Below are 12,642 nucleotides of genomic sequence, written 5' to 3' on the forward strand. Positions count from 1 at the left end.
TCCATGGTATCAGAACTCAGCCAATAATACCACAGTGGATGAATGTGCCTCTCACTGCAGAAAGGCAAGCAGAGAAACATGCTTTCATCTCTAGCCATAATTGATTGCTGTACACTAATTTTCTTGTATTCATACTACACTGTGTAGCTTCTGTACAGCTTCACAAGGCAGCCACATTTCACTGCTGACAAAAGGCTAAAAACACCCGATTAAAAAAATTAATTTTGTGTTTTCAATACTATCAACAACTCATAAATCACTACACAGACAAATTTTATGTCTGCAACTGCATTAATTCATCCACTGGCTTGCAGACATGTAAAACTACAGGTAATAATAGGGATGGTCTAAACAGCAGAGGACATGCTCATGAGCTCACTCAGATTACCAGCTATTTTATTTCTCTAGGTTCATCTTTCACAGGGGGTAAGTTTCCATGATGACAAGCTGAGAGTTAAATGCATGCCTTCTCTCCGTTTACCAATGTAGCTGCAAGGAATTTATCCATAAAGACATTGGAAAAGTAAAAGTAAAAAAACCAAACAAAACCTAATGATGCTTAATGTCTGTATTTTACAGAAAGCATAAAGAAGAAAGTGCTTTTCAGTGAACAGGAGCAGGACAGACAATTCTTACAGCAGAAGTGTGAAAACACGCAGGCAGGAAATGGAGAAAAAGAAGGAATGCAGATGGTGAAAAACCAACCAAACAGAAAAGCAGTTAGACAACACCAGTGAGTATCTACCTATCTTAACATCTCCCTGATGTTACACTGATACAGGTATACAGTGCTCTTCCCTTTGGCCTGTTGTTCCAGCACCTGCAGGCTACAGATTCCTTGAGCTACAGATGTCATGAGGAGTCTTTAACAGCAACTCATGAATTACCTTCCATGGATGTATCTTTCTCCTTTTAGGATTTCTACTCTTTTTTGGTCTCAAGTCAATGGGTTCATGGTTTAATTATTTATAATGAAGAGAAGTTACTTCTTTTTAAGTTTTCTGACTCTACTGGGCATCACGTGATACCTCTATTGACAGAACCTGCATAATTCCTTCTTCACCTCCTCCTACTCATTGGCTTAAATCTCTAACATACAGTTTCCCAGTAGCTTCTTCACCAAGCTAAAGACTCATAACATTTAAGACTTCTTGCCTGACATTACCCTGTTCTCCCCCTTATGACTGAATGCAAACATGTCTGTTTGATTTCCTGAGCTGCAGTCACACATCACCCCCCAAAACTGCAGCAAATAGGAAATAGAGCAGACATGAACTTTAACAACAGCAGTGCAATCTGGAAATAAGGGTTAGTTGCTATCTAATTTCTCACTCTGTTTACTCTGATTAATCTGTAAACATCCTGTCAAACATAGAAAATTGTAGTTATTTATTAACATCTGCTAGCTACAAAAGCAAGACTAAAAAATCTGCAAGTTTGGCTTACTTAAAATGTAAAATCCAATAGAATAAATGAAAAGAGGAATTATTAGTTCACCAAAGCATGAAAGTAAAGGAAAACCCAAGTGCCAGTAATCTAACATGAAAATATATAAGACCCGAAGCTTAATCAAACTTTTTTTGCAGATTTAAGGAAATCAAAAAACTGAATTTTGAGACCTATTATGTAGCATATGCAAAGGCACAAATAATGGCAACTGCCCAGCAAGAAAATACATCTGATTTCAGTGCTGAAGGTGAAAGAAATTAACACACATAGTTTTAGTGAAAATATGGGGCTGTATGCAAACATTCTTATTTTATTAGATATTACCAGCAACAAAGAGGGAAAATACGTCCCTATCAAAATAAGGTGATCCATAAAGATTTCTTCCACAAATCATAAAGTTTTGCAATGTTAATGGCATCCTTATTGTTTTATTATTTAAAACATACCTATTTTGCCAAATGCTTCTCTTAGTTCTTCAAGCTCTTCCCGAGATATAGTAGTTATGTTGTTTTCCATCTTTGGGCAGCAGGAACTGTCGTCCTCAATTGTCTATACCTAATAATAATAAACAGGAAAGATATAAGGCTGTAATTCCTTATTCCATACATATAAGTTACTGACCTTTTCAACACAATGACATGTCCAGGCCTAGCACACTTAAAACATTAACATTACAAACAACACTTTAAAGTACCTCAAATACCCAACAATTCTTTTCACTCAGTAATAGGGACTGGGAATTCACAACAGCAGCACCTGTTTACATACACTTGGTGCTTCCATTTGCATAGAAGCACGGACCAGTAATCTACCTCCATGCTTGAGTGGTTTTCCAACATTTATGTCTCCTTACACTTCAAAAAACCATTTTTAGAAACATCAATTTCTAAGTGCAGTGCAGTATCATTGCCAAGTACTGGTTAGTGTTAGGATCTAGTGCTGCCAAGCACTGAGCATTCCAGCATTTACACAGCAATAAACCTCAGTGGGACACTTTCAAGTACCTGCCTACAATCTGTGGGTGAACACTGAGGAGCCTTTTCACAGCTCCTGACCTGCACCACTCTTTTGACACCCTGTTGTCTCATAACACTGCCAAAGAGCCGAATGAAGGCTTTTACTGAGCAAAGACTGGAGTCTCAGTGTGAATCTTTCTCTACTGACCTCCATACAAAAGCAAAACAAAACTGAAGGCAAGAGGTCAATAAATCCCCATGACAGATCTTTGCCTATTTCCTCTCATTGAAGCTTTACTGCAACAGGATGATTCAGACTTGTTGGTACTAAGTGCAGCTTTGTACAGAAGCCACACACAATTGTCTCAATACCCAAGCTTGTATTTGCCATTTCCCACTGTGCCCGTGCCATGGGCACACACAAGGCAAGCCCAGGGCAGCACCACCTGCCTGCACTCAGCTCTGACAGCACCTGGTTGGAGACAGAGAACACAACGTGCTGCAGGTGGGGCTGTGCCTTCCATAAACATCAAAGTTTAATCTTTGATTTTACCTTATAAGCCAAAAGGGGCAAAAATCCATCTTACATAAGTATTTCCATCAGAGTTGCTCTATACTTGTGAATGATTCCCCTTCTGGTTTAGTGTTTTTGCATTAGAGCAAGAAAAAAAATAGTCCTGTAATGACCAAGCTATCATTTGCTCATAGTAATTAAATTCAGATCTGCTATATGCAGCTGCTTGTTCCCCAAAAATTGTGCATATCAACAGAACAGTACTGTTACCCACTGGACAAGACTCTAGAAGGGGAAACCTGCCTTCAACAACTAGTTTTATCATGGCTCAGGCTGGATGCCCTTGGGAAAGACTGTCCCTTTGTTTCCCACCTTTTGTGGAAAGCTTTTCTTCCACGATGCTATGTAAAAAGAGTTCTTAAACAACAGTGGGTTATTCTAAATAGCTCCTGTCTGCTTTACTTGGGTTAGTATTTTCTGTGTCTTCACTGGGACTGTTCCTGCAGGTCACACAGGATATGGCCTTGAGTGTGGGTGGCAAGTTAAGTCTTTTTCCTTCATGTCACTAGATCTTATTTAAGTACTAAAATCCTACTTATCCATTTTGCTAAGCTTACCAATAGCATGTACAGTCTTCATATTCAAAAGAAAAAAGATATTTAAAATATATATTCAGAAAAAAAAATTACCCTTCACACAGATGTTTCTGGAAGTGCAAGTACCTTCACTGGAAACCTGGTCTGGCAATTAAAGAAATAATGAAAAATTGTGGAAAAATTGGTGAAAAAATAAAACACTTAAATCCAAATTACTAAAGAAATTTAAAGGACTCCAAATCTGCAAAGAAACAGATGACAGTGCTCTGAAACACAGAAACAGCACGACAAAGCATAAGTGAACTATTTAGCCATGCAGGTGTAAAAGACAACATCACTTCTGTCGTCCTATTAATGTTTTTAACTATTTACCATTATCATGAGTCAGATTTTATGAGAAACAATTTCTGAAAAGTTGCAATGCAATTAGTTTCACTGCTGCCCTTTTATGATTCATGATTTAGATTTCACATCATATTCTACTTCAGAAAATAGCAATCTTTGATTTCCAAAGATGTAGATTATTTCAGTTACACAGTAGAAACATCTGTTCTTGAATGAAGCAGATAAATAAAGCTAATAATTCTGCTCTAAAGAGACAGCCTTAAATAGCCTATGATATCATTACAGGGTAAATTAGCTGGTCAATTAAATGGCAGAAGTACTGCAATCATGGTTCTGGCATTCAGGAGAGACAGTTTGAACCATCAGAGACAACACCCAAACTAGTCAGACATTTCAGACAATTTCAATACAGAAACAGGGACCTTCTATCTAAGCTAATAAATACCTTGCACACCCAGGCTTATCAGCACCCAAGATGACTCGGTGCACAGGCAATTCTGACAAGATTTAGCCTCCAAAGGTACCTGTCTTGGAACTGTGACTACCTGTTGAAAAGTACATTCGTTTAGAGAGAACGTTTCTCTGTACTCTGGTGGTGTTCAGATGACACCTTGATTGTCTGTAGTCTGTGCTTACATCAAACTGTCTCCTGCTGCCCCAGCACAGGGTAGGTACAAACACTGTTTTAATAATGAAAAAGCACCCTTGGATCCTCTTTTTAGTCCTTGACAATATCCTTAACATGAACTGACAATATTCATGTATCCCTAGCCTGCCTTCCACGCCTGGAAGGCTTTTTGTGTCTAAAGACAGTTCCCTGGAGTCTCCTGGAAATTGTCCACATCCAACACAATACAGATACCAACCATCATGATATTTCTCTGTGTGCAGTGGAGTATCTGTGGCTGAGCAACCACACAGGATGAAGTGAGCAGGTCAAGGAGCAGTTCCTGCCACTTTTTTGACCTGTTATCAAAGCTGTCAGAAAAAAATAGAGCAGTTAATTGGCAATCAGGCCCAATAGTTGTCTCCATCCCTGCAGGCAAGTGGCAATTTCTTTTCCAGCTCTTCATTTCAAATTCTATTTGCCTCATTTCCACATGCAGCTGCTACTGCAATGACAATGGACTTTACAAATGCTGACTCGAGAGCTTATTTTCTTTTGTCGCTGTTCTTTTTTCTGGCATCAGGGACACACCTCCTCTGTCCCTGCTGCAAATACCATCTATTGCTGCATCATCCTTAAAGCTGTTGTCTCTAATGACAGTCAAGATAGCCTAATTTGCATATACAGGTTGTGCTTTTATGTCAATAACCAGCTGGTTATTACTATGTACTGTCTATAATTACAAAACGTGAAAATTCTGCTTCTCTTGTTGGGCTTTGAATCAAACTGCTATAGATTTTATTAGAAAAAAATCCCCACAAAAATACATGCTTTAACTTATAGTATTCCTGTGTTAGCTATCCATGATTCTTTAAGTCAATGTGATGAGAACAGAACAGCTTTCGAGCACTACTACTGTTTTTTAATCTCTTGCCAGATTAAACTAGGAGTTCTATCCAGTCTCAGAAAGAAAATAATGCATTATAAAGTATAAGACACACAAAAAGAACTTTAAAGAAAGAATATGCATCACATATTCCCTTTGGTCAGTAAGGATAGAAGAGGAAATGCTAATTAAAAATTAGTTGAAATATTTGCATATAATAAAGATTTGAGCAGTGAAACAGAATGTTAGCTCAATATGAACACACAAAGGTTTCTGATGTATTTTCAAGAAGATAAAACTGCCCAAGTTTGTTTGTTTTATGTTTTGGTTTCCCCTCCCAAACTGAGCTGGAAAAATCTTTTTACTTATGCCAAAATTATTCTTGACCTCCAATTATAAAGATGATTAGTGGCCAAAGAGATCAGTTGTTTAACAACGTGAAAGCAAAAATGATTGTATGTGTTTCACTAGTGGTCTGTAATAAAACAGCAGTGGAGACTAACTCTTTTTTAAACTTACTAGAGATTAACTTTTTATCTTACTGTGATAATGCTCTTAATCTTTATGACAAAATGAATAATCATTAGACTTCAGTGCCTTCATAATTTTTTTATTATTATTATTGTTTGCACTAGCATAGGATATGGAAAGCTAGCTTATCTTTCCCATATCTGTGAAAAAGCTGCAGGAGACATTCATATGAGAGAAATACACTCTATGTTATCCAAAGTGAGAGAAGCCTTGACTGCAGAATACAGTCACAGAACCACAGAATAGCAGGTTGGGAAGCACCTCAAGGATCACCACTCCAACCTTCCTTGGCAAAAGCACGGTCTAGAAAAAATGGCCCAGCAGCCTGTCCAGTCAAACCTTAAAAGTGTCTAGTGTTGGGGAATCCACCATTTCCCTGGGGAGATTATTCCAATGGCTAACTGTTCTCATTGTGAAAAATACTCCTCTTGTGAGCAATGGGAATGTCCACAGGAGCAACCTGTACCCATTACCCCTCCTCTCTTCCATGGGATTCCTTGTAAGGGAAAGTCTCCATCCACTTTGTAGTCACCCTCTAAATATTGGAACACTGTAATAAGGTCTCCCCTAAGCCTTCTTTTCTCAAGGCTGAACCAACCCAGTTCTCTCAGCCTTTCCTTCTGTGGCAGCTTCCCAGTTCTCTGATCATCTTTGAGGCCCTTCTCTGGACCCTTTCCAGCCTGTCCTCATCTTTTTTCGTGAGCAGGAACCAAAACTGAACACAGCGTTCCAGGTGTGGACAGTTCTCTAAACATAGAAAGAACTAATCTAATACACCTGTAGAAGGAAGAGCACTGGGTCTTATAAAGGAAGAAGGTACAAAAATAGATCCACTCCTAATGCAGCAAAGAGGATGCCTGTAAACCCTAAAAACAGGAGAGCAATATACAATTAGCTATATACATACATATACCTGCATATATATAAAAATAAGATATTGCAAGCACATTGCTAGTTTTTGAAAAAAGAGACCAGGTATAATTATGGTATCAGTTACAGTTATTAACAGAGTAGTATAAAGAGCAAATGTCTTTACATACCGAACACTCAATCTGAGGCTTCACAACCTGGAAGACTCAGAGTAGGTTTCTCAGCCTGGGCTTGTAAACATGGCTGGATACATTTATGACAATCAAAAGTATGTAATCACTACAAGTTAGATGATTACAATGAAGAAATGTTGTTCTTCAACATACAAACTAATAAACCACAAAATTTTCCTCAGTCTTTTATGTATAGCATTACATAGTGAATAAGGTGCAATTTAAGATGGGAAAAATGGTATTTTTAACTTCTTCCAAACTGTATATACTGATCTTTGCTAGAGGAAGGCTATCAAACCAGCCACTGTGATAAATTCTGTGTCCATGAAATATGTATCTCTTGTAAAGAGGACTAGATTTACAGTGAAATTAATTATTCACTCCATAGGAATTTATTTATCGTAGTACAGTAACTCTGGTGAATAATAAAATCAACATCTCCACTATGCCTTAAGGATAAACCTGGATGACTTGTGAATAAAGGGTAAAACAAGCCAAGATATCTGTTAGACTGGTCGTGGGCCTGATCTGAATTCACTTATTCTGGTATAGGAACGGATTCATTTCATGAAGCTCGGGTCAGGATTAAGAGTAACTCTCTTACAAAGCAGATAAAAGCTTACTTCAGAAAGATACCTTTTCATCCAAACAAAATGCCTCCAGCTTCCTCTGGCTGCCGGGATACAGAACAGCCACGCAAATGTATCCCCAGGATCAGGTTCAGGCCGTTTCCTCTGCATGCATCATTGACGAGCAGCTCAAACTGCCCGGGCTTTGGGTTGTTGCATTCAGGACTCCAAACAAAAAATATCAATGGAAACCTTACCTATGCCAAAGGGACCACTTCTAGGCAAGCAATTTTGGAAAAAGGCTATTGCATGCAGAGTTTGTGGAAGCAGCTTTCCTGAAACGTCCTGCAAACCTCACGTGTTTACAACCTAGCAACACCAACATTTTGGGTTGAATTTGCCCAAATGGATTATCTCAGATCCCATTCTGTTTTGGTTAACTAGGAGTTTACAAGTTTCACCTGCCTCCAGCACAGGGCTGAGACTTGTATCCCCTGTTGTGACAGCAAGAGCAAATCTGAAATAGTGCCATTCTCTGTGAAACTGGGACACTGAGGTGACACAAGTCAATACCCCCAACCCTGCAGAGCCATGAGCACAAGTTACTACATTCTAACTGTGTTTTCTGAGGTTTATAAATACAGTCATTCCTAACACTGGTTGTAGTTAGATCACTTCTCCAGGTAACAGAACAGCAAGAAGTTCAGTTTGTGTATTTCCACAGTACAGTGTGTCCAGGGCTCCCTACTGACAGCAAACCATTTCCAGATGAAACATATGTGAACAAAGCTGCTTACAAGTAGCTTTTTCAGGCAGATTTTTCTTAGGCAGTTGTCAATTCCAGGCAAATCAGTGTCAGGAATACAAAACCAAGATTTTTCTCACAGATCTGTTGATAAGAGGCAACACTTCGGTTTCTCAGAACACAAAATCAGATTGGCTGCAAAACCAATATACCCCTTAACCTGAAGCAAAATCATCCTACTTTTGAGAGGAGCTTTATGTTTTACATGATGGAAGTGTCAAGACTCAGTATTCTGGACAATCTGCATATTTTCTGTAATTTAAACATATTACCTTTCCAATAAATTATGGAGTACAGAATCAAAGTGTACATAATAAACGAGTGCCATAATAAGCTACAAATTAAGGGACACAAAAATAAATTTTCCCTACATGGAAGTAGGGAAGTTTTAACATGGGTAGATTCAAAAAGCTCTGATCCAATGTAAGGGCTGGATACAGTAAATCTGCTAAAGGGGCACTTGCTTTCGGTTTTATTACCAAGAACCTTTGCCTTGGTAAAAGTTCAACACCAGCATGTACATGGTATCCAACTTCTGTCAAGAGAAGTACAGGCACACAGGGAAAATGAAAGCATAGTAAGAACTTGAATACACTCACACCATAAGTCTTAATTACCTTTTATGCTATCTCAACATCTTTCATGTTTTTCATTCCTCAACAACATAAATACATTCTTCAACAAGATAAATATTTAATCAGGAAAAAGAACACAAAAGGCATAAGAACTTAATTTTTAATGTAAACATACCAACTATTCTCTAGTAAGACTGTTTTCACTAAAAAGTGTTCTCAGAACTCATTGTGAATAAAAGCAGCTTATGAAATAGAATAAACAAGAATAGAGTTGCTACATTTTACAGTGGGAAAGAATGGTCCTGTTATGCCTTTTAAAGAAGTTTGAGCCTACTACTTGTAGGCAAACAGCTTGGAAACAAGTTTAAATGTATGGACATCAGACACTCAGGTGTGCCACCAACCTACAGCAGTTCAGCTCTGGAACACCCTAATCAAGCCTTCCAGTTGCTCTAAAGGAGATTAGTTACTTTTGCATTCAAGTGCAGGACACCCACCAGAGGCTCACCGTGCACTTTATCACATATTACCCCAGCAAAGGTACCAGAGTACTGAGAACAAGTTTTTCAGTTGTATTCCAACAATTTCAGCTGGATATGTGACTTTCAGCATCTCTAATAATCACACTATAAATAAGCTAGTGAAAAACTTTAGAAACAAAAATAACTCAAGTACAACATAACTGCAATTAGAAGGAGATTGCAACTGCAAGAGAGAGAAGCAGCTCTTGTTTGGTGCTGCTGTGGAAATGCAAGTGTAAACAGAAAGGTTCCTCAAAGTCTCAATTCCATAGTTCATTATACACACAGAAAGTCACAGACATACTAATATTTTGATTTTACAATAAGTAGGTCTTGCATCCAGCAATAAAACCTGCACACTGTTAATGGCACACAAGGACAGGAAACAGCAGGCAAAAACAGTGTCAGGAGAAGTGGGTCTGAGGAATTCCCTTGGGAGACACAAGATTATGCAGAAGACCTTCCATTTGTTGAGGACATCCTAAAACAAGTGTCTCCTCAAGCCTACTGGAAAATGTACATTTGTAGAAACCACTAGGATTGTAATACATGTGACCTTTGTGGGCGTGGTACTAATGCTGCCAATGTAAATCATTTTAGTGTTGCTTTAGCTTTCACCTTACTGTCCAGAGTCTAGAATAATTTTTATCTTTTACTGATACAGTTCAAACTAGTGCTCACAAAGGAAATCCACAGGTCGTGGTATAAAACTCCTGAAACTTGCCACTCATTCCTGAGCGCTGTGTGGCTCACATTTGAGAGAGCCACTTTCACCTCTGTGATTCTGGTATATAACATAGTTACAATTGGGTCTGCTCCTTCTCACAGTTAAAGTTACGTTTATTTCCAAAGAAAAACTTTATTCACACTAATCATTAATGTGTTTTCCTTAGACAGCTCAAAACCACTACCAAGCCCGCCCACAATAACCCAAAATAATAACGGTAACAGAAGTGAGGCAACCCCATCATCTCATCTTTTTATCCAACAATCTGAAGCGGGGGTTTTGACTATAAACTAAACATTTGAAGGCACTGTTCTGAAAGCAAAAAATCATGCTTTTCCATTTCACATATGGCAGTGTCTGTATTCAAGTAATCCATGATTGCAGAACTACAGTCAAATTAATTAGCAAGAAAGTAACAGGATTAAGGTGAAATCGTGGAAGAAATTTCTTTACATGTGTAAACATAATAGTGTTTACACTGGTCCAGGAAGCATCTGACTGAGCCTTGAGCAGAAATTGTCTTTGTTTCAACAAGTTTAATCAATTTAACAAACTGTTTCATTTTATGTGATTTTTTCTTATCTCTTCTCACCAATCTCACAATATCATTGGCCCTCTGGATGGAGCATTTGCTCCTCTCCAAAAATCAGTCTGAAACCTATGTTTCAGGCTAACTCATCATTTGGCCTCCCTGTCCACAAGTGTGCTAGACCCTTCTTCCTGGGGAACTTGTGCAGGCTCCCACCAAGCACCTCTTTTGCCCTTCCTATTTCACAAGGCTACCCTCACCTCCCTGGCTGTGTCCCCATATCCCCCATCTCTACCCATATGAGTATCTTAGCTTGCATATCCCTTCTGAATGCATCCACCCAGTGACCAGGAAAGTGCCCTGTCTCTGGAGGGCCAGAGTTGGCAAGGATCATGCTTTCCAATTAGCACTGGAAGCTGGTGCCTCAGATGCTGGGGCCAAAAGCAAGGAAAAAATACAGTTTGTACCAACAAAACAGCCACCGAAGCCAGAAATTGTAGCAAGAAGAATTCCTACTAAGGTCAAAGCATCATAGCAGTTTTAGCATGCAAATGCATGTTAGATGGAAAGAGTCTGTAATTAACATAGAGAAAAATTGATAAGAAACTATGAAACAGTTTCTCATAAAACCCATTTGATTACCACTAATTGCTCTGAAGAACAGAATTATTATTTTAAGTCCAAACTTGGTGTCTCTGTGGCATTTCATTAGAGCAAACCACACTAAAATATAAATGGAAAGGCTACACTAATAAAAGCAAGTTCGTTCAGGCACTCCATTCTCAAGTCACTCTTTTGTGCCTAGGCTGCTGTTACATATCAAGTTTACAACAGCAAAAGAGAGCAAGTTAAAAGACACACCAGCAAATGATACTTAATCTCTTTCTTTCTCTGTCTAGGTTTAGGAATATGCAGCTTTTGTTAGCATGCAACCACAATGAAAAATAAAAACTGCATTATTTTCAAAGGAAATTTTGATTAAAAAAAATCCTGAAGTTCTTATTGAAATATCTGCATCAGTAAGAAACTCATGCTCAGAGCTCATGATGTGTTGACAGGACCCTCATTTGACAAAGGGGCTTTCCAGGTGTCCCAGTACTCTCAAATAAGATTCACAACTTGGAGTTTATGTTTTAATTATTCCTGTACTTCTCTAATAAGCTATAGCACTGCTAGCTAATTACTAAACAGAAAAGCTAACCAGAAGCAATAGTCATAAACCCAACTTTTCAAAAACAATCACAAGTCAGAACCTAAGCAACTAAAAAACCCATGAAATACAGAATGACATCTGTCTTCTGTTTTCAGATACTTCTCATTATTATCAGATTAACTTTTCAAGCTTTTCTTTGTAACTGGAAGGACTAGAAATTTGTTTTAAAACTGTGACAAATTACAGTTTCGCTTGTTTCACAGTTTTTCAGAGTTTGCTGGATTTTGCATTCCATCTACTACAACCAAAGTGTACTCACCTTCGACTGTTTAATCTGTCACAGTGTCACTGAGAGTTTTACAGTAACTTTTGCAAAGCTGTCAGTATTTGTCCCAAGCCTCTATTTCTTCCAGATTCGGTGCCGCTGGAGAGGTAGGACATACTGTACTCCCTACCCTTTGCTAAGGAAGAGGCTTTATCCTTCTATGGCATTCCTAACTTCAGAAGAGTATCCTTTTCTTAAGCTAACTGAACCATTTTTCAGTTCTCTGAGCACGAAGATTACATTTAGTTAGCGCGTAACTTAAAAAGCAAAACTACAAACAAAGCTCTTGGTGAAGAAACAGCCCAAGAGGCAGAAGGGGAGGGAGATCTTAAAACAGCACAACTGCAACACTCCAGAAAACTATTGCCTTGATCCTCCCCTGTGCTGCTCTCTGGTATCCCAAAGCAGGAAACCTCAGCTTGCTACAAATAGTAAAACTCCAGCAGAGAGACACAAGCTAACTCTTACTAATGAACTTAGTTTTAAGGTCACCCCAGAAGTTAATCATGTG

The 12,642-nt window shown here is 38.5% G+C and overlaps 1 protein-coding gene across 5 annotated transcripts in view; it reads right to left on the bottom strand.

Annotated features, from left to right (window-relative positions):
* The window catches only part of PLS1 (plastin 1), a 43,019-nt gene that overhangs the window by 22,418 nt on the left and 7,959 nt on the right, over positions 1–12,642 (bottom strand). For 3 of the 5 annotated variants that reach the window (XM_051782047.1, XM_051782045.1, XM_051782043.1), the window contains exon 2: positions 1,896–2,004. Coding sequence is in view for 4 of the 5 variants with exons in the window: in XM_051782045.1 (XP_051638005.1) it covers positions 1,896–1,965 (70 nt within the window). In the remaining variant the exon portion in view is untranslated. Of the gene's footprint in view, positions 1–1,895; positions 2,005–4,726; positions 5,042–12,125; positions 12,278–12,642 lie in introns of those variants that run through there. The other 2 variants (XM_051782046.1, XM_051782044.1) reach the window with 2 other exon arrangements.

This window comes from Manacus candei, unplaced genomic scaffold (genome assembly GCF_025592945.1).
Source record: "Manacus candei isolate 608988 ecotype Guabito, Panama unplaced genomic scaffold, ASM2559294v1 h1tg000015l, whole genome shotgun sequence".
NCBI lineage: Eukaryota > Metazoa > Chordata > Aves > Passeriformes > Pipridae > Manacus > Manacus candei.